Source organism: Exophiala spinifera (assembly GCF_000836115.1).
Source record: "Exophiala spinifera strain CBS 89968 unplaced genomic scaffold supercont1.3, whole genome shotgun sequence".
Taxonomy (NCBI): Eukaryota; Fungi; Ascomycota; class Eurotiomycetes; order Chaetothyriales; family Herpotrichiellaceae; genus Exophiala; species Exophiala spinifera.
The window spans coordinates 640,299-665,366 of NW_015622515.1; the positions used below are offsets into that span (position 1 = coordinate 640,299).

At 52.2% G+C, this 25,068-nt stretch overlaps 10 protein-coding genes across 10 annotated transcripts; 6 read left to right on the forward strand and 4 right to left on the reverse strand.

Annotated features, from left to right (window-relative positions):
• Positions 1-244: 244 nt before the first annotated feature.
• PV08_03970 (uncharacterized protein) lies at positions 245-1,613 on the reverse strand (the record flags this gene model as incomplete). Its single annotated transcript, XM_016378319.1, has 2 exons — positions 245-591; positions 653-1,613. 2 exons carry the CDS (start codon positions 1,611-1,613, stop codon positions 245-247), a joined length of 1,308 nt encoding a protein of 435 aa, XP_016236996.1.
• Positions 1,614-2,342: 729 nt separating this feature from the next.
• On the reverse strand, positions 2,343-3,490 carry PV08_03971 (uncharacterized protein; the record flags this gene model as incomplete). Its single annotated transcript, XM_016378320.1, has 3 exons — positions 2,343-2,721; positions 2,817-3,189; positions 3,262-3,490. 3 exons carry the CDS (start codon positions 3,488-3,490, stop codon positions 2,343-2,345), a joined length of 981 nt encoding a protein of 326 aa, XP_016236997.1.
• Positions 3,491-4,398: 908 nt separating this feature from the next.
• On the forward strand, positions 4,399-5,427 carry PV08_03972 (uncharacterized protein; the record flags this gene model as incomplete). Its single annotated transcript, XM_016378321.1, has 1 exon — positions 4,399-5,427. The coding sequence occupies one exon, from the start codon at positions 4,399-4,401 to the stop codon at positions 5,425-5,427; it is 1,029 nt and encodes a 342-aa protein (XP_016236998.1).
• Positions 5,428-7,097: 1,670 nt separating this feature from the next.
• PV08_03973 (uncharacterized protein) lies at positions 7,098-8,515 on the reverse strand (the record flags this gene model as incomplete). Its single annotated transcript, XM_016378322.1, has 3 exons — positions 7,098-7,179; positions 7,233-7,328; positions 7,398-8,515. The coding sequence occupies 3 exons, from the start codon at positions 8,513-8,515 to the stop codon at positions 7,098-7,100; spliced, it is 1,296 nt and encodes a 431-aa protein (XP_016236999.1).
• An 806-nt stretch (positions 8,516-9,321) lies between these two features.
• PV08_03974 (uncharacterized protein) lies at positions 9,322-10,857 on the forward strand (the record flags this gene model as incomplete). Its single annotated transcript, XM_016378323.1, has 4 exons — positions 9,322-9,378; positions 9,443-9,534; positions 9,593-10,562; positions 10,630-10,857. 4 exons carry the CDS (start codon positions 9,322-9,324, stop codon positions 10,855-10,857), a joined length of 1,347 nt encoding a protein of 448 aa, XP_016237000.1.
• Positions 10,858-12,934: 2,077 nt separating this feature from the next.
• PV08_03975 (casein kinase II subunit alpha) lies at positions 12,935-14,093 on the forward strand (the record flags this gene model as incomplete). Its single annotated transcript, XM_016378324.1, has 4 exons — positions 12,935-13,049; positions 13,109-13,482; positions 13,532-13,951; positions 13,998-14,093. 4 exons carry the CDS (start codon positions 12,935-12,937, stop codon positions 14,091-14,093), a joined length of 1,005 nt encoding a protein of 334 aa, XP_016237001.1.
• A 734-nt stretch (positions 14,094-14,827) lies between these two features.
• Positions 14,828-18,430, forward strand: PV08_03976 (valine-tRNA ligase; the record flags this gene model as incomplete). The annotated part of the gene is made up of 3 exons (XM_016378325.1): positions 14,828-14,858; positions 14,914-15,099; positions 15,357-18,430. 3 exons carry the CDS (start codon positions 14,828-14,830, stop codon positions 18,428-18,430), a joined length of 3,291 nt encoding a protein of 1,096 aa, XP_016237002.1.
• An 884-nt stretch (positions 18,431-19,314) lies between these two features.
• PV08_03977 (uncharacterized protein) lies at positions 19,315-20,625 on the forward strand (the record flags this gene model as incomplete). The annotated part of the gene is made up of 2 exons (XM_016378326.1): positions 19,315-19,888; positions 19,943-20,625. The coding sequence occupies 2 exons, from the start codon at positions 19,315-19,317 to the stop codon at positions 20,623-20,625; spliced, it is 1,257 nt and encodes a 418-aa protein (XP_016237003.1).
• Positions 20,626-20,971: 346 nt separating this feature from the next.
• On the forward strand, positions 20,972-22,702 carry PV08_03978 (D-xylulose kinase A; the record flags this gene model as incomplete). The annotated part of the gene is made up of 1 exon (XM_016378327.1): positions 20,972-22,702. One exon carries the CDS (start codon positions 20,972-20,974, stop codon positions 22,700-22,702), a length of 1,731 nt encoding a protein of 576 aa, XP_016237004.1.
• A 766-nt stretch (positions 22,703-23,468) lies between these two features.
• PV08_03979 (golgi apparatus membrane protein TVP23) lies at positions 23,469-24,208 on the reverse strand (the record flags this gene model as incomplete). The annotated part of the gene is made up of 3 exons (XM_016378328.1): positions 23,469-23,620; positions 23,717-24,049; positions 24,127-24,208. 3 exons carry the CDS (start codon positions 24,206-24,208, stop codon positions 23,469-23,471), a joined length of 567 nt encoding a protein of 188 aa, XP_016237005.1.
• Positions 24,209-25,068: the final 860 nt, after the last annotated feature.

A 25,068-nucleotide genomic window follows, 5' to 3' on the forward strand; every position in this document is an offset into this window, starting at 1 on the left:
AACGTACCAGTTTCGACAACGGTCGCCTCTTAAAACACGCATAATACTGCGTGTTGAGGCTCGCAGACGATAATCAAGACCGAAACAAAACCTTGAACGTGATATTGTAACACATGGTTTTCAAATATGATCCTCATCTTCTATGCCCATGTCCAAGCACGGAAGTACAACTACAGTAACTACGTATGCAACCCCTATCCTCGCTTAATGAATATACGCACACCTATACTCTCCAGGCCCGGGATCATAAATTGGCTTGTACAGGACTGGGGTTTGCTTCACCTTCCGATTCCTTGGGCTCAAAATACGGCGCACCTCGTCGGTACAGATCATCCAGCACATCAGCCTCCATGATCCACTTCATTCTTTCCTTGAGGAGTTCGGGCTTGAAGGTGTCGGTAAATCCTTCAGGCAAATCAGCGGATGCTAACAGCCCAGCTTCGTAGCTTGTCTTTGTGACTTTGTCAGTCCGTGGTTTGCGAATGTCCTGATATAACTGGAATGCTGGCCTCAGATCATCACCCGCTTTCCAGCTCTTCAGGATAGTGGCGAGGGTGATGCCAGACTCAATGGCCATGCCTGTACCTTGACCTAAGTGCACAGTAAGTATACACAGTCCCTGGCTCCGATGAAGGGAAGTTTCAGGGCTTACCTTGGTGCGGCAATGTCGAGTGAACGGAGTCACCACATAGAACGATACCATGCGAATGGTTGGATTGTTCGACATGGAACCAAGTATCTATCGGCGCTCGGACATAGAGGGCTTGCTTCAACATCCTGCCATCTGGAGATGATTTCCGAAGTCCCTGGATGAGTTCCTGAATTGGTCCGGCCCAGCCTTCACAGTGCTTTTGTAGTTCATCAATCGGCGCCGTCGCCATCCAGCTCTCGGATTTCCAATCGCTGAGTGATTCGCTCATGAAGCCGATAACGCCGATTCTGGCAGTGTTTGACTCGTCATTCCCAATGGGAAGTGTCAGAATGTGCTTACGGTGACCACGGAAAACCACAGTTTTGCGAAATATCTCGGCGGCTTCCGGCGACAAATCGCTATACTGTACGTAGCCCCGGTAGACCACCTGGCCGGAGTAGATTGGGGAGTCAGTGATACCAAGATGCTGTCTGATCACCGATTTGATCCCGTCGCAGCCAATAACAACGGTAGCCGTGGCTGTAGAGCCGTCTTCGAAGCTCAGCTCATACTCGGATCCTGTGTATTTGAGAGACACGAGCTTTTTGCCGGTATTGAGGACTGAGTCTGGAATCCGTTCCTTCAGTGCATCTAGTAGATGTGCTCGATGAATTTGCCGAGACGCCGGTTGACCAAACTCGTCGATTTGGCCCAGGTATTGACCCGTCTTGTATTGACGATATTCCATGTAACACGGTGGGTTACGCGAGGACTTCCACAGCATAGAGTCTTTAAGGCCATACGCATCCAGGATCCGGTTGGCATTTCGGGTGATATTGACGCCGGCCCCGACCTCGGTGAACTGTGGTGCTTGCTCATATAGCTCGACATTCGTGAGCCCAACGTGAAGAGCAGCGTTGGCGAAGGACATGCCACCAAGGCCTCCGCCAACGATGGCGATTCTTGCATCTTCGAAGCCCATGGTGCCGTGAGGTTCAGGGATGGCCGGATTGAGTAACTTGCGTGTGGAAGGCAAGCTTGGCCAACATAATGCGCACCGAGAAAGCCATGTATGTATGCATCGCAATGGTGTAGTGCGATCCGTGCTCGGCTGGACGGGCTGGATTGGTAGCGCTCTCCTCCGCAAAGGGATCTCGGTTCCATGCGAGCGCTCCGCCGCTCATCGCAACGGTAGAATTAACCTCCTCCGGGTGCGTCAAATGGTTATCGGGCCCCGGGAGCCGGTAGAGGCTGGATCGCGGCGGAACATCTGCTTCCATGAACGGCAAGTGCGGCGAGATGCCGACTGAGATGCTTTGTCGCTGTAGATGTGGACAACAGTAGCGTGGCTTCAGTTGTACAAGTCCGCTAGACACCAGGTCCTTATCTGAGATGAGGCTGCGCAGTCTGATTGCGAGAGTGAGACAAACGGAGCAAACACAACAAACAACTCGAACAACTTAAGTGGCTAAATACCTGCAGCTTACATAAACAACTCTAGCCGCTTTTCCTGGTCATTATGTATGACACGGTGACTTGAGATCATGTATATTTAGCCTCTCAATGTTTAATTTAAGCACTTCAACAGCATCCTGACTTCGTATTCGCAGGGTCGAAACGACATGAATGACTCCATCCGATAGGCTATGACCGAGAACCATTCTCTGAATGAGAAACGAAATCCATGCCTGGAAAAATGGACTATTTGGAGCTACACCAACTTGCGCTTCATCTCCTGCTCGCCGTGCAACTGGACATCGATGGCAGTCGCTACGGCTTCAGCTAGGGATTGCACTGCTGGCTCACCAATCAACTTGTTGTCCCATTCATCATACAAGGTGCCCCCAGTGGCCCAGATTCGCCTGAGGGTGATCAGAGTGGCCAGATGATTACCCGTTGTCCAAGCCTCCTTTTCCAGCCGCTTCAACTCGTCGATGCTGGCATACGACACCTGCCATTTCTCCCCTCCCGTCTGTTTTTCGAACTCCTCAAAGATATCACCATCTGTTGTGGTAAATGACTTGACCTTCACAGCTTTGTTTCGGCTCGCTTCCGGATGAAGAAGGGCCGCCAGGAGTAATTTTCCTACACTTTTAGGTGCATATGCGAAATTGTCAGTCACACTTTGTCCCAAATATATCAAACGGGAAGTAGTAGATGAGGAACTTTCAGAGGCATCACTCACTCGGCCATAGTCGTAAAGGCTATGTTCAGGTCTCCTGACCCAAGTAGGACTGCAGACTTGCTCCTGACGTCGAAACTACCAGTATGTGTTGCGCCGTGGTTGGGACTAAGATAGAGTCCCGGGTCTCCGTCGGCATACGGACCAGTCACCAAGAAGGTGTAGTCGAGATTCTTGCAGGATTGGATGAATGAGCGGACCTTGAGCTTGTTTTGATGTGGCTTCTCTGTTGATGATTCCGGACCATGTTCAATGTCGGTGCCGTATTCAGATGGGAAGAAGCGGTGGATGGTGGGTGTTTCATCAGCAAGACGGATCAACTCGATCTGGTGCTGAATCATGTTCCTTCCCACTGCCGACACGACCGTATCGATTCCTGTTTGTTGCCATCAGTCATGAGTCTTTAACCCTTCCGGAGATCTGACAAGCAACGCCTTCGTAAGCCTACCTTCATATGCATTCCTGACGTCCGCCTCGTTCATCAAGCTGCCGACAAGGATCTCGACCCCTTCAGTCTCTAATTCTTTGATCTCGCTGGCTTTTGATTTGACTGTATCGGGCGAGGTGAATATAGCGATGCGATCAAAGTCGCCCTTCCGAGTAAGTATTTGTCTGACGATATGACGACCAATGAGACCCGTAGCTCCGAAGATGAGAATCCGGTTACAGGCAGACATGTTGAGGTCTTGGGTCGCTGATGCTGATGAAACCTATGACCACAAGAGGCACTAGGTCTAGTTGGCAGTCATCTGGAGGTCCTTCACGTACAGGAAGCCTCAGTCCCTTCTGAACAAGGGATAGAACACCTTGTCACGTGCCAGACAATATATGGAATCTTTTCGTGAGGCCACGGCCACGGCCACGTTCGACCTGCACGGATGTCTGTCCGCCTCGCCTCGTATTCTCCTCAATCCAGATCGGATTCACCGAAGATATCCGTACAACCAACATGCTTGAACGCCTTTATGGAAGTGGAGGTCGAGTCAAAACGACCGTCGCTGTTCAGCCGGTGCGCTGTGATTGGTCACACACACCCCTTATCATGAAGCCTCACCAGCGCCTGCACGGGGATAACAAACAGGATCCACCAATCTCTCCCGCAATTGCGCAGAGCTCCGTCTCCAAATGCTTCGTTTGAGCTCAGACCTGAGTCTCATCCCAGCGCGCCCACAGTCCTCTGTACAGCTGTTCACGGGCACTGGGCCTTGCCCGCTCGCCTGGGTCACCGCAAGGACTTTGCAGATCCAAGCATCGGGGCTCTCTTAGTTCGAGCTGGGCCGCTGAGAGAGATGTGTGTGTGTGCGTTGATGGTGTGACCCCATTGTAGATGGATTTTGGTGACAACGCCGGTTGACTTTCTTATATCGCTTACATCTAGGAATTGATATATTCGATATCTTTGTGTTCTGTCACAACATCCTTTCCCATCCATCATCACTTTCTCGCCTCCCGCCGTCTTCTTCCTTCAGGGCTTCTTTTCGTTCTTCCCGAAACTTGGCTATCATCCTTTTCACACATACACACACACAGACACACAAATACTCTCTCCTCAAAAACTACCGGACTTGATAAGAGACAGCCAGCCATGGGCAAGGTCGTCGCGGCAGTGGGATTGTCCCACGCACCTGGAGCACTCGCGTTCCCTGAGACAGCCCAACCAGAGGTCCGCAAGCGGACAGAGGACGCAACGCGGTCGCTGGGCATCTCTCTCGAGTCCTCGCAACCGGACGTCATCGTCGCATTTCTAGACGACCACTTTGAGAACTTTTTCCGCGACCTCTGTCCGTCGGTGGTCATGGGCATCGCCGACCAGCACGTCGGGCCGGCCGACCAATGGATGGAGACTTTGCGCATCGACAAAAAGACCATCTTCCCCGGTGCGCCGGCGCTGGCCGAAAAGCTCCTGGGGTCGCTCGTGTCGCAGGGCTACGACGTCGCGCGCGCCGGGCCATGCGAGTACGGCAACAACCTCCTCATGCCGTGGAAGCTGATGGGGGTCGAACAGTCTCTGGCGGGGGTGCCCGTCATCCCGATCTTCATCAACGTCTTCACGCCGCCGCTGATCCCGTACCGGCGCGCGTACACGCTCGGCGAGGCGGTGCGGCACGGCATCGAGACGGCGTGGCCCGCCGACACCAAGGTCGCCTTCATCGCCACGGGCGGCCTGTCGCACTGGCCCCCGTACTGGAACCCGATCCAGGGCGGCGACCCGCCCAGCGACCCGTTCCTGCAGCGCATCAAGCGCTACCAGACCGAGGGCAAGGCGTACCTCAAGCAGGACCCGAGGCTGTTTGTCGACTTTGACGACTACGAGGTCGAAATGGCAAAGAAGAACGAGTACCCCCTAAACTCCAAGCATCCGCTCGTCAACTGGGACTGGGACCGCATGTTCATGCAAAAGTACTCGGCCGGCGACATTGAGTGGATGAAGAACCTGACGTACGAGGAGGTCGAGGAGGAAGCCGGCCACGGTGGTCACGAGGTCTTGAACTGGGTCGCCATGCTGGGCGCAATGAAGGGCGCGCAGAGTAAAATGCTGCTGTACGAGCCCGTCGTCGAGTGGATCTGTGGTATGGTTTATCAGGATTTTTGTGTCACGGAGAAATTGAATTAATTCGAGGGGTACGACTTCTTACTTGCCTCTATGCATTTCTGCCTCTCTGCATCAAAGAGCCCGTCTAGCGGGTAGCGTGAGAAGAAGGTAGTGGTGGACATGATGGAAAGGGATATGCGAGGTCTTGAATGACTTTGGAAGAGTTTTGATGACGATTTGATTTGTTGAATCATGATGATCATTATATGGAAGTATATACAAAATGGATATCAAGCAGCTATCCGCAGAGTCCCTAGTGATACCGGGAAGTCCGTTCTTGATCGAGGGATAACACGCTTCACAGTTGAAGACCGTAGTCATGATGACTGTCTCCATACGTAACGCTCGATCATTCTGGAATCGGCCATTACCCATCCGACTTGACAATCAATGTTGAGAGGTTGAACTCTGTCTGTATGGCTCTCGGCTGTCGGTGAATTGGTAGAAGGTAGTAGTATAGCACGATGCATTGATCCCTCACTCTTGCCATCTTGCCGCTTTGCCTCTTGACATGAAATGAAAACTCAAGCCTCTGTTCATTTCGTACACGATGCCGATCGCTTGACTGAGGATCATCCGAATGGAATTGGCCACGTACATCATCTCTCGCGTGTCCGTGGCGTTGACGCGTCGTCTCAATGCACAAGAATGCCGAGATCAAGCTACCATCCTAGATACAGTCGTCACACCGGTTCGTATCAGTTGACTGTCAAGAGTGTGGTGTCGCTCGCCGTTCAGTGATTCTCGATATCTCTGTAGCTGTCCTCTGTGTTGGACCCAGTCAGAGGCTCTTCTCGCATGACTTTGCACGACTGTATCGATGTCCCTTCCTCTTTACAGTCGGTTGTTCATCATGTTGTATCGTGTCGTGTCGCGCCGTGTTCTTGTCCATCAGGCATCAGGTATAAGACGATAATCTGAGCCGTCACCCCGTCGTGGACGCTTCCCGTGTACCTGGACGGCATCGATGCCAACACTCCGATATCGATCTTGGTGTCGTCCATGTCGCACCATTCGGAGATTCGTGCAAAGGTGTGCAATCCTCTGCCTTATATTCGATCCCTTTGCACCCGAGGCATTCGTCTTCTTGTTCCTCCACTCCGTCGTGCTGAGGTAGGGGCTTGTAACGCAGTATTCTAAAGGCATGGTTTCGAACTGGTACACCTCAAAACATGAGACACATGGAAGGCCACGAATGTTCACAAAAGACGTTCATGAAATCCATTTAACGAATCTTCGCCCTCGCTTCTTGATCCGTGCAAGTCTTATTAGCATCAAGAAAACATACATCTGTCCAAGTCACGGTGTCGGACTTATGCGGGATCTATGAGGGTTGCGCTGTGCTCCGATCGAACCCCAGTGAGATCGGAAGGAAGACCTAATTAAGCTGGGACGATAGTTTGTACCCTTCCGCATATGTCCTCTACGATTGTGACGACTAGCTAGAAAACCATTGAGGGCTCAAGCTCAAGTTGGCATGGGAATGTACCAATCAGAACGGTCATGGTTGTCCCGAGTCTTGTATGATAGACACTAGGTGCTGTATCAATCTATTCATCCTCAGAGAAGGAAAAGGAACAGCGATGTGCACAGAAATTGCTCAGAAATCAAGCAGTTGTCCCGAGCCTTCTGGTGTGTTCGAGGTCAGAGGTCAATGATCAAGCCTGTCTCAGTCGTAAAATTGAGAGCCCCTAATTCGTCTCGTATTTCTTTCTGATAATCTCGTCGTATTGTAGATAAGCTCCAAGCATAACTTCTGCACTCGCGGCACAGCTGCAATATCTGTTAGTAAAGTCCTCAACTCCGTGTTCGACAGTGTTACATACTCTTCCGGCCGACTGTACTCGGCGGGATTGTGGCTTACACCATCTCTGCAACGGGCAAAGATCATGGCAGTGGGGACCTTTTTAGCCGTGTATACACTATTGTGAGAAAATGATCACTCGTCAGCCACCTCAAACATCGCTATGGACAGGAAATGTCATTCTCACCTGTCATGTCCTGCTCCGCTGACGATTTCGTGCGAGCAATCATATTGCTTCATAGCGGTGCGGATACAGTCCTTCATCTCTTCGTTGAAATACGTGGCAGGAGATTCCCAAAATGCGTTCATGTCCAGAGCGACTCCGTGCTCCTTGGATATCTTCTCGAACCTCTGCCTGCACAATCGTTCTAGCTCCTCGACACCTTCATCTGTTGGAGATCGAAGGTCGAGATTCATGCTCACATCACCCGCGATGGTGTTCGTGCTCTGGGGAAGTGAGTTGATGACGGCAATGGTACCTCGAGCTCCGCGTGCGGCGAGTTCAGGCAGTGTCGCAACCTCATTGACAGCCACGATCATCTTGGCAGCTGCTAGTAGGGTGTCGTTTCGTCGATCCATGGGAGTGCTGCCGGTGTGCGCTGACCGACCTTTCAAGTTCAGTTGATACCATCTCATCGACTGCACCGATCTGACCAGGCCGACGGGCTTCTCAGCTTCGTCCAAAATAGGCCCTTGTTCGATGTGGACTTCAAAATGTGCCAGGAGAGGATTCGCTTCGTACGAGCAGGGGACGTCGCCCACGTACCCGATGCGTTCAATCTCCTGCTTTAGGGTGATTCCATCCGGATCAGATACGCCTTGAGCATACTCCGTGGTGTAAACCCCGCCCCAGACGCCGGACCCTAGCATAGCTGGGGCCCAGCGCGCTCCTTCTTCGTCGGTCCAGTTGATCACGGCCAACGGAGCGTATGTCGTGATGTTGTTTTCATGAATCACCTTGAGAACTTCTATGGCACAGCAAACCCCCAAGATACCATCATACTTTCCGCCGGTAGGTTGCGTGTCGAGATGTGATCCTAAACCAATTGGAGGAATGTCATTGTTCTGGCCTGGGCGAATGGCGAAGATATTGCCCATCACGTCGATCTTATGAGTGCATCCGTACTTTGCCGTCTCGGCGATGAACCAGTCACGTACTTTCTTGTCGTCGTCGTTGCCAGACAGTCGGTTCATTCCTCCGTCCTCCGTACTTCCCCATTGGCAAGAGAATTGTAGAGTATCATTCATGCGCTCCGCATTCGTGCGGAGGTTGGCGTACGTCGAGCTCACGGACTTGGCGATCATGGTTGTAGCGTTTGTGTCTATTCAATGATGCAGTGAAGCTTTAGGTATTGTCAACTGCTGAGACAAAGACGATAAACCATCATTTCCTCCGCCAAATGCATCTTGGAGAAGAGATGAGGTCGGTAGAGTGCCGAGTGGATTGACGCTAGCGTTGTCCTCCGACGGTGGCCATGCGTCTATGCGGGCAACGGGAGCGGGCAGCTGTTATCAGCGCGATTCCCCTCTAATGGTGCTGCCGAGGACAATCAGGGTAAGGAGGGTCTAAGAGGTGGTGAATCGTGTCAATGGTGACCTCAGAATCCAGGACATGGCCCCCAGCGTTAGGCTGTTTGACTGCTGTATTTACATTCATTATGTTTCGAGGCACTCAACAACAGGATCGCAGCAGAGTACTGCCTTGATTGATTGACGCACAAATTTGATACGTCCTTAGGAGGAGGATTGTAGAACCTAAAGTCGTGTCCGGTGCCATGATCCACATGAAAGTTGAAATCAATAGTGAAGGGACGATGATTTGTACGTTGTTGAAGTCCTTACAGTACAAGGAAATGTGGCTGTTTGAGGCGGTGCGTGGCTGACCCATAAAATATATACAAAAGCACCTCTTGTCGCGTAGTCCTTAGCAACTCATATATCTCGCACCATGGGAAATACCGGTGTAGAAATTTCATGTTGACGGTGACAATGACAAGGGACTCCTCATTGCTCTCGACTTTCTTTCTTTTAAGAGAAAGTATGTACTGTCGGGTTCGCTAGGTACACGAGAAACCCAGTGACCTCAACACTGATAAGACCGCTAAGCGACAATGACCGATCCTGGAGCGGCGCCAGCGTGCACCAAATGCAGGTCACACAGAGTCAAGGTATGTACTCCGTTTATTAAGATACGCACTTGAAAATCCATTATATCTAACAGTATCTCAATAGTGCGATCGTCAGCGCCCGACATGTTCAAGATGCCTGAGGATCGGGCATGATTGTCACTATCCTGTGCGCAACCCAGCAAGGGCGTATATGAAGTAAGACAAACGCTTTCTGGCACGCACTTGGAACTTCAAGTTGACTGGAGCGGCACAGCTATGTTCTCGATTTAGAAGCCGAAGTCGCACGCCTCGAACAGGAGCTGAGAGCAGCAGAGTCTGGCGGATATTCCACATCATCCATTATATCGCCTAAGCGGGATGCCGGTGAGACCTTCCCGGCCCGGGCGCAAGACGGCGACGCCATACACCAACCTGAAGCCACAGGGCCGACGGATGATCCTGTGCTCATGGAACTACTCATGGGGAATGCCTCTCCGCTCTCAGCACATTCCGACAGCTTGATCGAGAACCTCTTCTCATCCACAGACACGAACGAGAAGGATTCCGTGCAGTCCCTCGTCGACGATATCAGGGATGCTTCGCTATCCGCCATGGTGGTCCCCGAGACAACCTCCTCCCAGGACTTCTACCTCCGGCCTCTGATACTGAGCGCCACTCTTCCAGTGAACACGACTTCTCCCAAGCTCCTTCCGAAACCACTCCACCTACCACAGAAAGGAATTGCCGAGAAGGTCTTTTCGAAATACCGCCATTCTGTTCTCCCGGACCTTCCTTTCATGAGCGAGTACGCTGCTCACGACCATCTCCAAGCGACATATCAGCCCGAGCCACCGCCATATTCCATTTTCATAACCGCACTCATGCTTGCGACGACGGCCGTTCACATCTCGCCTGGCTCCGTTATCCAGGCATCAAGCCTCCAGCGGACTGCCATCGTACACCTGGAGATGGCGTTCGCCTCTGCAGCTCACCCACAGCCGCTTCGAGACCTTGAGGCATTAGTTGGACTGGCATACTATGCGGCCCTGGTTGGCGATGACTACTCGGACCCGTGGGCTTTGAGTGGCATCGCGATGCGCGTCTGCGTCGATCTGGGCTTACATAAATTCGCCGAAACCGATCAGAAGCGACGACTCTTCTGGTCTGCCTTTGCCCTTGACAGGAAGATTGCAGTTGCCCGTAGCCTCCCGTTTGGGATTCCAGATAAAAGCATCTCTGCAGAGGTAAGCTTGCCACTGACGACCGGGCCGCGGCCTTTTTCGAGCGACGCTGAAACCCCTTTTATGGCAGTTACCGTTGTCGACATCTCGGCCTTTTAAGCTCTATATGATCTTATCAGAACTCTCATGTATGCAGAAAAACCCAAACCCCGACCGATGTCGCGAGATTCGCGTTGAACTGGCCGAATGTGTGCACGGCTACCGACAGCAGCAGCAATTGACGCATCATCTTGAGCGTGATATTGCGCTCACTACGAGGCTGCTGGCACGACTGACGACTGGTGATTTTCTGAGCTAAGTAAGTCTAGGAATCTGCTTATTCATCGCAGCGGGCACAGTGAGCTGTTGTAACGGCTTCAATTGGTTGCATCTTGAAGCTGAGTCCGGATTAGTCCAGTGCTATGTACTTGAGTCGCCTTCTCATCGGCGGCTTAATACCATCCTTCCAACCTTCTCTCAGCCAGCACGGTCATACGTCTGCCAGGTTTTCAGTTCCTCTCGTAGTTACACGGCCAGGTTGCTCTCCGTACATGTAGCTTGGTGATCGGATTCAGAGCCACCATTGGCTGGTGTGCGTCGGCCACACAGGATTCCGGTCAGTGTGAGGTCCAAAGCCGACATCCTTTGTCAGCATAGGTTAGTCGGTATGGGTGCCAATAGGTCAAGATATGGGCGAAGTAAGCCGAGGTCGGTAAGTCTTGGACTATGAGGAGATCCAAGCCGTTCGGTTTGTGGGCTATCGATGGGCGCTTCGCTTATTCGCATGCGGGGAATTCAATTGTGGTGGCCATGGCAGACGCCAATGTCTTTCAGATACGTCGTAGCAACCAGTCTTTCCGACTGTGTGCAGAACAGATTGTGCCTGTCTGTAAGGACAGCTCGGACATATCTCATCGTTCCTCGGGGCGGACAATTAGTACAACGGATCCTCAAAAAGTAAACGCGAAGATGTACGGTCGAAGAGTAGACTTCAGGCAACTTTCCGGTGAATATCATGTCCAAAAGGATTAAGCGGCCTTTTGAGCAATTCATATCGGCGAGTGAAAGGGGATATCTCATCTCCGAGTCGATCGAGAGACTTCCAATCAGACTTACTGCGTCCACCCTTTGGTTTGACTTTGACTCTCCATAGTAGGATCTTCCTTGCGCCCTCCTCTTTTGCTGTATCGGCGCCTAGGCCTGCTTCTGCATGTATACATAGTCTAGCTTGTGAAGGTCGTCAAGGGGAGGCGTGACAGTTGGTAGGCGCTCCGAGCTCGCCCTGCGGGTAACAATTGTTGAGGGAGGCACCGCTCTGCAAATGGGACACGTCAGGAGAGATCACCAGATCCTCTGTATTGGCGAGAAGCCCCAATACCCGTGCCCCTTTGTTCCTTCATATCTCGGTTGGCAAAACAAAAGAAAAGTACGATTGCAAGCCGACTGAAGGATCAGCTATTGTTCACTTGACAGGGAAGAAACTCGAAGAAGGAGGTAGGAAGGGCACTGTAGGAACCGAAAGAATTACCTCGGGATATTGGGGCCACAAGGAGTTCAGAGACAAATTTTAAATGGTGGCTGAGAGTCTGAGTCACTCGACGGCCGCGCTATACTGTACCTGTAGCAGCTGATGAGGCTTGCGAGAGTTGACTAATTGTCCCTCCACCTCTGCGCCGAGAGAAGGTTAAACGAAGCCATTCCTCATCAGACAGCCCACGAAGAAGATAATACGGAGCTATACTTTGGCAATTCCCCCACTTCGGTCACAACATCAATGAGTAGAGGGCAGCTGATCAATGGACAGTGACCAAGAACTGTAAATATGATGATATGATGATTTGATGATTTAAGGTATTGACAAGGATAGTCTACCATCAGGGGTTTCGACAAACACTGAATCGTAGGGCCACCAACATGGAGGCCTCCTGGTTGTGGTTCAGAATAACACCCATCTCGAGACGAGGCGCATAATAAGAAACTGCACAAGAAGTCAGCTCGATACTGACGAGGCGAGAGTGAGCCAGAGGGAGTCATAGCAGAGAGAGGAGGGGAGAAGGAGGTTGTTCTTGTTGTCTTCATCGAGCCCTTGCTGGTGATGCCAAGCCTCCGGGGATCTTATCCGCTGGCAACGCAATTGCATGCCACCCATTTCAACGGGAGCGCAGGCCGCAGAAGGGAAACGCTGCCCAACACCCGGATCACAGACACTTTTTGCGTCCATTTACTACATCTATTGCTGCTGCATATACCTACCGGCAAGTGGCAGCCCCAGCAACACAACAGTAACTTCTAGACCTCGTGCTCCTCGTGCACTCCCCAGAGCTCAGTGAACCCTTCTGTGTCCTAGCCTTACGTCGCATGAGAACAACCCCACGATCCCGCCCACCTCTGCAACCATGGCGCGCGTTTACGCCGATGTCAATGCGAACATGCCGCGGTCCTACTGGGATTACGACTCCGTGTCCATCTCTTGGGGTATTCTGGAAAACTACGAGATCGTGAGAAAGATCGGTAGGATGACGCGGCGGTCCCCATTTGCACAGGGATGTGACTAACTTGATTGCGCGCAGGACGAGGAAAGTACTCTGAAGTTTTCGAGGGCATTAATGTTGCCAACTACCAGAAATGCGTCATCAAAGTGCTCAAGCCTGTGAAGAAGAAGAAGATAAAGCGTGAAATCAAGATCCTACAGAACCTGTCCGGCGGGCCAAACATCGTAGCCCTCCTAGACGTAGTACGCGACAGTCAGAGCAAGACACCGAGCTTAATATTCGAAAATGTGGACAACACCGACTTCAGGACGCTGTATCCGCGCTTTGTTGACTACGATGTGCGATACTACATCTTCGAACTGCTCAAGGCATTGGACTTCTGTCACAGTAAAGGCATCATGCACCGAGACGTCAAGCCGCACAACGTTATGATCGACCATGCGAAACGAAAGGTGCGTTATCACCTCAACGGACAGGACGGGATACTAATATTTTCTGTAGCTGAGACTGATTGATTGGGGCCTGGCTGAATTCTACCACCAGGGAACAGAGTATAATGTCAGGGTGGCATCGCGATACTTCAAGGGTCCTGAGTTGCTGGTTGACTTCCAGGAATACGATTACTCCCTCGACATGTGGTCTCTGGGTGCCATGTTTGCCTCGATGATCTTCCGCAAAGAACCCTTCTTCCATGGCAACAGCAATTCAGATCAACTCGTAAAGATTGCAAAGGTTCTCGGCACTGACGAGCTCTTCGAATACCTCGACAAGTATGACATCGAACTCGACGCGCAGTACGACGACATTCTCGGCAGATTCCCCAAGAAACCGTGGCAGAGCTTTGTAAACGCCGAGAACCAGCGGTTCGTCAGTCCAGAAGCCATCGACTTCCTCGATAAGTTGTTGAGATATGATCATCAGGTTTGTCTCTCGAACCACGTTTCGCAACTGTGCTGACACTTGTTAGGAACGACTAACCGCCCAAGAAGCCATGGCACATCCCTATTTCGCACCAGTAAGGAATGCAGCATCACAACAGAATTCTCAAAACCACGTTTCTTGAGAGATATATGATGGCCAAAGAGACTCTTCTTTCCTACGATTGCACAGCCAGTCGCAACGATCTACAGGGCCGAGACCGGGGACCTGGATGAAGGTTTTGTAATGAGCGGAGAGATACCAGGTCGCAGTATCTCAGAAACTGTCATTACACGGCGGGCCAGTTGAAAATAGGCGCATGGCGACCACCCAGGCCATTTCCTAAGTATGCGAGGCTGTCGAAGCGGCCTTCAAGCGGCAATCCTGTCCCAAGGAATGGAGGTGCGGATTAGGATAGTGTGCGTTGCCACAGGCAGAAATTCGACTCATTCGTCACACTACCGTTATCACTAATCATCATAGAAGCTACTAGGTATTTATAGTCGAGTAGTCACCATATCCATCGTGTCTTTTGCGCATCCTAGGTACCTACCTGAGGTATAGACATAGCTGTGGCGTAGGGAGGACACTCGAAGCGGTTTGGCCCTTATCGTGTGATGTCAGTCTTGGCATTGGCGAGTTGCGGTTTCAAGAGGCCCTGCGACTCATAATTTCCTACGGCGCAGTCACCATTACATTCCATACACCAATTCTACACCAGGGACACTGTTGTGACTCACTCGAACTCTTGGGCGTGGTGTATGTACTAGTACTTCTCTTACTGCCTCAAACGAAGCCATAGGGCTTTCGATCAAAATACTTTGCAGGTCTCTCCGTCTGCGCCCACCTCCTGCTTGGAGAAGGCTGTATCGTTCCAACATGGCTCTCAACGCTGCATCTCACAACGTCAGTAAGTACAGACGCTTCCCCGCCAGCTCAATGCCTCATAGCTGACCATTCCCAAGCTGGCGACCCAACAGGCTCCCCTTCAGGCCCTCCTCCACCAGTCTCCGCAGACATCGTTTCCACCGCTCAAGATGCAGCCAAGAAGGATGCGCTGGGCAACAATGTGCCCGGTCAGGATCAACAGAATAATGAAAACGGGCAGACCGTGATGGGTGCTGCAGGAAAGCCAAAAACTGCCAAAGAAAGTATGAATGAGAACGCCGAAGGACCACATTGACGTTAACTGCCCATTCCCCTTGCGCCAGACTGCATCACTAGCTTTGACTCGTTTGGAGACAAGTACCGGATCGCCAAAGACTCATGGTGTATGACTGGGAAAGCGTCTATAGAGTTAAACGCGACGTGTAGTCACGCGTCCACCTGCAATAAACACAGTCCCTACCTCGATACTCAATCCTCCCATATTCTAAGAATCACAGTCTGACATAACTACGTGACGCAGTCGAGAAAGAGCGTAAGAAGGCCGAAAAACTCGCCAAATTCCTAGAAAAGCAATCCAAACAGCAAGCACCCGCAGCAGACGCAGCCTCGAAAGCCCCGAAGAAAGAAAAGGTCAAAAAAGCCGCCGCCGCCGACGCCTACGAGCCGCAAAAGATTGAGTCTGGCCGCTACGAGTGGTGGGAAAGTCGGGGTTACTTCAAACCTGAATTTACGAAAGATGGCAAAGTCAAACCAGAAGGCAAATTCGTCATCCCAATCCCCCCTCCCAACGTCACGGGCTCGTTGCACATGGGACATGCTCTCACCAACTCACTGCAAGATACCATGATCCGGCATGCAAGAATGAAAGGGAAGACTACCGCGTGGATTCCGGGATGCGACCACGCCGGCATTGCAACACAAACTGTTGTAGAGAAGATGCTGTATAAGCTGGAAGGCAAGACTCGACATGATATCGGCCGAGACGCCTTGCTTGAGAAGATCTGGACCTGGAAGGAGAAGTACCATCAGAATATCACCAATCAGCTGAAGCGTCTTGGCGGTTCAATGGATTGGACTCGAGAGGCTTTCACCATGGACGAAAACCTTTCGCTTGCGGTGCGCAAGACGTTCATCGATCTCTTTGAGGAAGGCATCATCTACAGGGCCAACCGCTTGGTGAACTGGTGCTCTGCATTGAGCACCTCTCTTTCCAATCTCGAAGTCGACAACAAAGAATTAAAAGGTCGGACGAAGCTGAAGGTTCCAGGCTATGACAAGATGATCGAGTTTGGTGTCCTGACATACTTCAAATACCCCATCAGTAAAGAAGGCGATGACTCTCATAAGATGTCCACTTCGTCTGACAGATTCAAGGGTTACGAATTCATTGAGATTGCAACAACTCGTCCCGAGACCATGCTCGGTGATACGGGCATCGCTGTACATCCTAACGACAAGAGGTATCAGCATCTCGTGGGCAAGACTGTGATCCACCCCTTCCTTCCTGACCGAAAGATTGTGATCTTTGCAGATGAGGAAGTGGAGATGGATTTCGGTACTGGGGCTGTGAAGATTACACCTGCACACGACCCCAACGATTTTCTTAAAGGCAATAAGCACAACCTCGAGTTCATCAACATCCTCAATGACGATGGTACGCTGAACGACAATGCCGGCCCCTTTGCAGGACAAAAGAGATTTGACGTCCGTTACGGCGTAATCAACGCTCTGAAGGAGCTTGACCTCTACACCAAACAAGAGGACAACGCCATGACGATTCCGATGTGTTCGAGGAGCAAGGATGTGGTTGAGCCCGTAATGAAACCCCAATGGTGGATGAAGATGACGGATCTTGCCAAAGCCGCGGACGAGGCCGTTCTGGACGGACAGATTCTCATCAAACCCGAGTCCGAGTCTCGACGATTCCACCAATGGATGCAAAATATCCAGGATTGGTGTATCTCTCGACAGCTGTGGTGGGGACACCGTGCACCGGCATATTTCATTGAGCTCGAAGGGGAAGACAGTGATGAAGGCGACGACAATTTCTGGGTTTGTGCTTACGATGAGCAAGAGGCACGTGCCAAAGCAGAGAAGAAATTTCCAGGCAAGAAGTTCACTCTCAGATGGGACGAAGATGTGCTGGACACCTGGTTCTCGTCTGCTCTCTGGCCTTTCTCGACACTGGGCTGGCCAAAGGAGACCCTGGATATGAGAGAGTTATATCCCACATCCATGCTCGAAACTGGCTGGGACATTCTCTTTTTCTGGGTGGCCCGTATGGTCATGCTGGGGTTGAAGCTGACTGGCAAAGTTCCATTTACTGAAGTCTACTGCCACTCATTGATCCGAGACGCTGAAGGACGAAAGATGTCGAAGTCGTTGGGCAACGTCATTGACCCCCTGGACATTATTAGAGGCATTACATTGGAAGACCTCCACAAAACTCTCTATGCCGGCAATCTGGACACAGCTGAGATTGAACGGGCTAAAGCGTATCAAAAGTCGGCTTTCCCCAAGGGCATCGAGGAATGTGGTGCTGACGCACTGCGGTTCACCCTAGTCAATTATACCACTGGCGGAGGTGACATTGCTTTCGATATCAGAGAAATTGAAGCCAAGCGACGATTCTGCAACAAGATCTATCAAGCCACCAACTTTGCCCTCGGTAGACTAGGTGGGGACTTCGTACCGGATGTCAAGTCGACAGACAACGAACCGAAATCGCTGTCCGAGAAATGGATCCTACACAGACTCAATGCTGCGGCTAAAGAGGTCAACGAGGCCATCGAGGGGCGCGAATTCTCCGTGGCTGCCGGTACTCTGTATCAGTATTGGTTCACTCAGCTCTGCGATACGTTCATCGAGAACTCCAAATTCATCTTGACTCCTGAAGCATCAGACGATGTGCGGAAGTCAGCACAGCAAACCCTCTACACCGCTCTTGAAGGAGGTCTATTGCTGATGCATCCACTGATGCCCTTCTTGACCGAACACCTGTGGCAGAAATTACCTCGGCGCAAGTATGACAAGACCGAGAGTATAATGGTTGCTAAATACCCCGAGTATACCGAGAAGCTCGACAACCCCAAGCAAGCCGAGGAGTATGAGTTCGTCATGGCCATTGCTACTGGCATTCGAAGCTTGCTATCACAGTATGGATTCAAGGAGCCGGGAGACCTGATCATTCAGACCTACTCGGAGACGGCTTTCCGGACTGTCTCTGACGAACGGACATCACTCAAGTCCCTAGGTGGAAAGTACGCCGGCGAAATTGAGGTTCTCCCTCCTAGTGCAGCTTCCCTCCCCCCTGCTGGCTGTGCACTTCAGAGCATCAATGCAGATGCAGCGGTGTATTTGAAGGTGGCTGGCAAGGTTGATCTCTCCGAGGAGCTCCAGAAGCGTGCCAAGGGTGTTGAAGACGCCAAAGCACGACTAGAGAAGAGCAAGAAAATCATGAGTGCCGCCGGATGGGAAAAGGCTAGCCCAGAAACGAAGAGAAAGGAACAGGAGAAGCTCGAGGATGCCGAGAGCGAGGTGACGAGGTTACAAGAAGCCATCAAAGACCTGGAGCGGTTGCAGCTGGAGGGCTAGAACTTCTGCTGCATTGTGCTGTTTGACGCTCCTTTAGGAAGGGGGGCTCAAAAAGTATGCATGGGTGTATTTCCTGGGTACTTCACTGTGTCATCTATATTGTAGAAATTCCGAGCAAGATTTCACTTCCCGTATCTGTCTGTACACTGCATGCCTAGAGTTCGCCATAGAACGAGAGAGACCATTGCCCGATTTCACTGAGGCCAGGGGGTGATGATCACGGATGGCCAGAGGGCAGAATCTACTTTATAGGGGAGGTAAGGTCAGGTACTGTAGGTAGACATCGTCCTACTACCGTAGGTATGTACCTGGGACGCCCGGGTATCTTACCCAGCAATGTGCGTCCATTATGGCGATAGGCATCAGGCAGCCTAACTAACTAGTAGCCCGGCCATTGCCGACCGGAGTAAAAAATCAAAAACGGGCATCACCATTACAGCGGGCTGAGCTGCAACTCGGTTGTGTCTTGAACGGTTCTAAAATGCACAATCCATAGACTTCTACAGAATATTTAGAGCTACAGTCTCGGGCATCGGTTGTTTCTACCTGGCCACCTCCATTATGGGTTGAAGGAGACAGAGTAACCCATCTTGATCCTGTCCGAGTTCGCTTGTGTGTTCGGCGGCCGTTCCATTCCTTTCCCTTCCCCCCTGCGCCTCGACTCTCAGCCGCAGCAGCAAATGCCGCTGACGCAGGTCCTCCGCGTCGAAACGCGACATGTGTCCCCTTGCCCAAGACAGCTATATTCCAAACTCAGTCAGAGAACTTTCACACGAACTGCGAGCAGGTCCTTGCTGCGGAAATATTCATCCAGTCTGCCTCTGTCGGTGCGAACCACACTGCCTGCGCTCTCCCCTCTGGCCGCTCGTTCTCGCTCCTTTCCGATGTCCTTTACGCAAACCCTCACCCAGGCGAGGAGCCACGCCGGCCACTCGCACGGCCACGGTCATTCCCACGATACGGCCTACCTGACATCCAAGAACAAAAATGACGCTGGCGTCAGAATCACAAGGATAGGCTTGTTTGTCAACCTGGCCATGGCCATTGGGAAGGGAATAGGGGGCTATGTCTTCCACTCCCAGGCACTGGTTGCAGACGGATTCCATGCTTTGACCGACTTGGTATCCGACTTCATGACATTGGCTACTATTTCTTGGTCACTCCGACCTGCGACATCTCGCTTTCCAAGCGGCTACGGCAAGATTGAGAGTTTGGGAGCTCTGGGAGTCAGTAGCCTGCTATTATTCGGTGGCATGGGAATCGGACTCAACGCCCTGGACGCTTTGTATTCCCAGTTTTTTCTGGATGCCGCTGCACATGCTCACGAGCACGCCGAACACTCTCATGGTCTGTTCTCGTTACTCGGGCACAGCCACAGCCACGGAGGTGTTCCCGATCTGAATGCTGCATGGCTGGCTGGAGGCTCGATCTTGGTGAAAGAGTGGCTATACCGAGCTAGTAAGTTCGAGCTCTGCTACAACCTATCCCTAACTATACACTGACACTGGCCAGCTATTAAAATAGCCCGTGAACGCAAGTCTGCTGTTCTAGCTTCGAATGCTGTGCATCACCGGGTCGACTCCTTGACGAGCATCGTCGCCCTTGCTACGATCGGCGGAGCTCATGTCTTCACAGACGCGTCATGGTTGGATCCGGTCGGAGGACTACTGATCTCTGCCATGGTCATCCGAGCTGGCTGGGGCAATACTAAATCGGCCTTGCTCGAGCTGGCGGATGTGACTGTGGACAACGAGGTGAAGTCTTCTGTCCGTCGCGCCGCCACAATGGCCCTCAAAGGTGACGCAGCGAAGGGTATCACGGCGCTCCCTTTTGGAGATCAGGTTGAAATCAGAGACGTTCAGGGCACCAAGTCCGGTCAAAATTACCTCATCGATATCGAGCTGGCCGTACCCCAAGGGTTCACTCTCCAGCAGATGGAGGATATAGAGCATGCGGTCCGCGAGAGGACAGGGTCAAAGGTTCGAGGTGTCCGACGAGTCCGGGTCAAGTTCGTACCCACTGAAGACACTCGGTCTACGCTCGCAGGTGACTTCATTCCTGCAGACGTCAGTCCCCGGAGCAGTCCTGAGCCAGAGGACGAACACCATCACGATCACGACCACGGCCACGACCATAACCACCACCATGCCAACGGACACGCCCATAACACGAGTAAGACAAAGAAGGACATCTGAACTCTTACGAATTAAAAGATTTGGTTTTTGGCACGCACCTTTTTTTCGCTGGTTCGGTGCAAAACTCCGGCGGCAGCTCCACCAAAATTCGATGTGATTTCAGGCTGATATCATTCCCCCAATGCCGCCAAGATGCCCACCGGCGTGTAGAGAACGCCGGCCCTGACCACCAGTTCACCCGTACTCGACCCCGCGCGTCATTCCACCACACCCAAAAAAACATTTCATTAGGTACAGATGGTGATTTTGACCCGTGCTGTTCTGTACAAAAATATAACATAGACTTTTGGGCCGAGCGATCAAACGACCTTTCTGAGATTGCTCGTCGTTGTCGCCAATCTTGAGAATGACGTCTACCGGGCCTCTATACCTGGGCTTTGACCTGTCAACCCAACAATTGAAAGGACTCGTGGTAGACGGCAGTCTGAAAAAGGTCCACGAGGCTAAGTTTGACTTCGATGCCGACGCCAAGGGGTTCAACATCACCAAAGGGGTACTTGTCAACGAAGCCGAGCATGAAGTGTTTGCACCTGTGGCGATGTGGCTGCAGGCCATTGATACTTTGTTAGCCAGACTGAAGGACGACGGCCTCGACTTCAAGAGAGTCAAAGGTATCAGCGGCTCGGGGATGCAGCATGGTAGTGTGTTTTGGAATGCCGATGCAGAGCGACTGTTGGCTCAGCTCGACCCTCAGAAGACACTACAGTCACAGCTCGACGGCGCTTTTGCTCACCCATTCAGTCCGAACTGGCAGGACGCCAGCACCCAAAAGGAGTGCGACGAATTTGATGCGGTACTGGGGAATGAGCAACAGCTGGCAAACGTCACGGGAAGCAAAGCACACCACCGCTTTACCGGTCCCCAGATTCTACGGTTTCAGAGAAAGTACCCTGACAAATACATCAAAACTTACAGAATCACACTTGTGTCGTCGTGGATTGCTACCGTGTTCCTGGGAAAGTTCGCCCCCTTTGACATCTCCGACGTATGCGGCATGAATCTCTGGGACATTAAGGCTGGGAAGTGGCATGAAAAACTTCTCGAGCTCGCTGCTGGTCCATCCGGCGTGGAAGCGCTCAAGAAAAAACTGGGCGACGTCCCCGACGACGGCGGTATTCATCTAGGCAGCGTATCGGACTACTTTGTGCGCCGCCACGGCTTCAGCTCGGACTGCACCATCATCGCGTCCACGGGGGATAACCCGTCGACGATCCTCGCTTTGCCGCTGAAGAAGAACGACGCCATCGTGTCGCTGGGCACGTCGACCACGTTCCTCATGAGCACGGCAGAGTACAGACCTGATCCCGCGACGCACTTTTTCAACTCTCCCACCACCCCCGGGCTGTACATGTTTATGCTGTGCTACAAGAACGGCGGGCTGGCGCGGGAGAAGGTGCGGAACGCAATCAACACGGCGCGAACTGGCGAGGGAGACGCAAACTCGTGGACGGCGTTTGACGAGAACCTACTCTCGACGCCGCCGTTGGCCCAGGCCGACCCGAGCAAGCCGATGAACCTGGGCTTGTACTTCCCCCGGCCTGAGATCATCCCGAGCCTGCCTGTGGGCGAGTGGCATTTCGAGTACGACGCGGCTTCGGGCGATCTGAGAAAGTCCGAGGGTGTTCCGCGGTCGCCAGAACAGGACGCCCGGGTCATCGTCGAGAGCCAGTTCCTCTCGCTGCGGCTGCGGTCGAGAGACCTCGTCCATTCGCCTGCGCCGGGCCTCCCGCCGCAGCCGAGGCGCGTGTACATGGTCGGAGGCGGCAGCCGGAACAAGGCCATCGCGCGAGTCGCGGGAGAAGTGCTGGGCGGGTCCGAGGGCGTGTTCAAGCTCGACGTCGGCGAGAACGCCTGTGCGCTGGGTGCGGCGTACAAGGCCGTGTGGGCCATCGAACGCGCCGAGGGGGAGACGTTTGAAGATCTGGTCGGCAAGCGCTGGAGGGAGGAGGAGTTTGTCGAGAAGATCGCCGACGGGTACCAGCCCGAGGTGTTTGAGAGGTACGGGAAGGCATTGAAGGGCTTTGAGATGATGGAGTTGAAGTTGCTGGAGGAGAGGAAGGAAGGGAAGCTGGATTGAGAAGAAGAAAAAAATTGAAAAAGAAAAAAAAAGAATACTTAATCATTCGATATGGTCCTGTCCTGACCTGTCCTGTCTTGTCCTATACTAAGAAAAAAGGTGAGGAATGTGTGGACTGTCCTCCCAATCACTTTCCTATCCTAGGGGTGGGCAATGAAATGTATGAATACCGAAGAAACTGCCACCTACTTTACCCCCTGTTGTACGCAGTCGCAGGATAACATCATCCGGTACCTGTCATGTCCACAAGAAAAGTGTGAAGGCTGATATCAGATAGATCAGACGTAAAGACGTACTTCGCACATCACGAATGGGTTTTGGATATTTTGATCGTGAAAATCTCATTGAAATATCATACATATTAGGCGCAAACACACTACATTACTGTATATACGGCTGGCCACTCTAGACAATGACGCCCTGTCTCATGAAGCACGAGGGCACTCGAAGTGACATACACTTTCGGACGTGTGGCATCCTTTGTGCCCCCGGATGTTCTCCATCCAGCTAGATGGCATAGCCCCCACACATATTGCCGTACAAATGGCTTGCTTCACGGGCCATGATGTATTCTGCGTGGATGAAATGTATATTCAATTTTCGAATGGCTTGCTAGAGTCACCGCCTGCCTCGCAGATATGTCTCTTGCATCAGGTGGGTACGGCATCTGGCACGCTCAGCACGGACATTGCATGGGCCCAGCCATAGGCACCTTGGTGTACTGCTCGACTTGTCGCTATAGGGATAGTGTGTACGGACAGCGTTATCACTTGAAGAAGCGTCCCACCATGTTCCCAGCCAGGTTTCTCGCAATTCCGGAGCCCAGGAATGCTGTGCCGGCGAAACTCGACGCCTGGCTGAACTTGTCACATCTCGAAAAGGCCACCGTGTTGGTTATGGTGAGGATCAGTGCGATGGCTGTTTGAAAGTCAGCGGCGACTCAACGAGCAACGTCGAGGCGGTGGTGCGGGTTCCCATTATGCGAAGAGAGACCAAAAGGCAACAAAAGCTTACCAATCGTAACCAGCCAGATCAGATTCTGTAACCTCACGATAGCCAGTATAGCCAATGCCACCCACAGCGCCGGTCCAATGTACATGCTCAGCCAGAAGAAGCGCTTGTCCGTCTTGTTCTGGTCACGGGTCCCTTCTGGAGCCGACTCAAAGACCCAGTGGCTGTCGCCGGTCGAGGTGTTGACCTCGTTCCACCATCGCAGGCCCACGAGGCGGCGGCCCGCGATGTTCTTGAGGTAGTAGAAGTCGATCGACAGGAGGAGGAGCGTGAGGATGAAGACCAGCACGAAGTTGGGGATGAAGAGGACCCCGAAGAGGTACATCAACAGGCTGCCTTTTGCATATTTGTCAGTATGAGGGGGTTCCGAGGGTTCGAGGGGGGCATAATAAGAGAAGTATAGAAGTAGTTACCTATTCGGAAGCCCAAGTATGTGAGGAGGGTAACGGGGTGCGCGCTCAGGCGCCAGTTGAGCGAGCCCGGTTCGTCTGCCATTGTCGAAGAGTAAGGAGCTTGGAATATGAGTGAATGTTATACAGGTGGCAAGACAGCAAGCATGGCGTAGCGGTTCGAGGCGTTTGAAGTCGAGGTCACTGAGAGTGAGGTAGGTAGTACAGGTATGTATCGCAAAAGGTGTCCCCCCGGAGACAGAGACACAGACACGTGTGTCAAAGCGCAGAGAGACCACATGCACGCTTTGGGGGTGATAAGATATGGTCACGTGATTGAGTATCTCAGTACATCATCAATCTCCCCCCTCCCTCTCTCTGTCTCCTACATCTTTCTCCCAAGGCCTTTTTGTCATGCATAGGTAACCTCGACCTGCAATGCTGTCGCCATATCTGCGGGATGGGATCTCTGGACGTTGCCATGTATTCCTTCCTTTTTATAAGCTCAGGCTCTGGCTTAAGCTACCCGAACTTGCAAAGAACCCTTGCCGATTATTTCCTTCTCCTGTTCCATTGTGATTCAGCCTCGCTCCATGCACATATCGCGCTTGCCTTTTGTTGGGGCCAAGAGAGGCGGTGCGAGCAAAGCCTGCGAGTGAGAGTCGCAGCCAGGTGCTTTGGTGGACAGGGTAAGGCGGATTAGTGGGATGCGTACATTGCAGAATCCCTGTCGCAGATGGCCAGGCTGTGCTTTTCACCAAATAGCCATCTGCGGCGTCAAGCCAGGCTCAGCCTCAACCTACACATATCAAGCTAGGTATCTGTTCACGGCCATCCAATCATCATGAATGCCACAGCACCTCACAGTTCTCCCATGCAGAGGCTTGTCACGAGAGCAAGTCCAGAATCCCGGTACGAGAGTATTCAAAAGACACACTGTCCCGGCAGATAATGAATCGCCCTCAG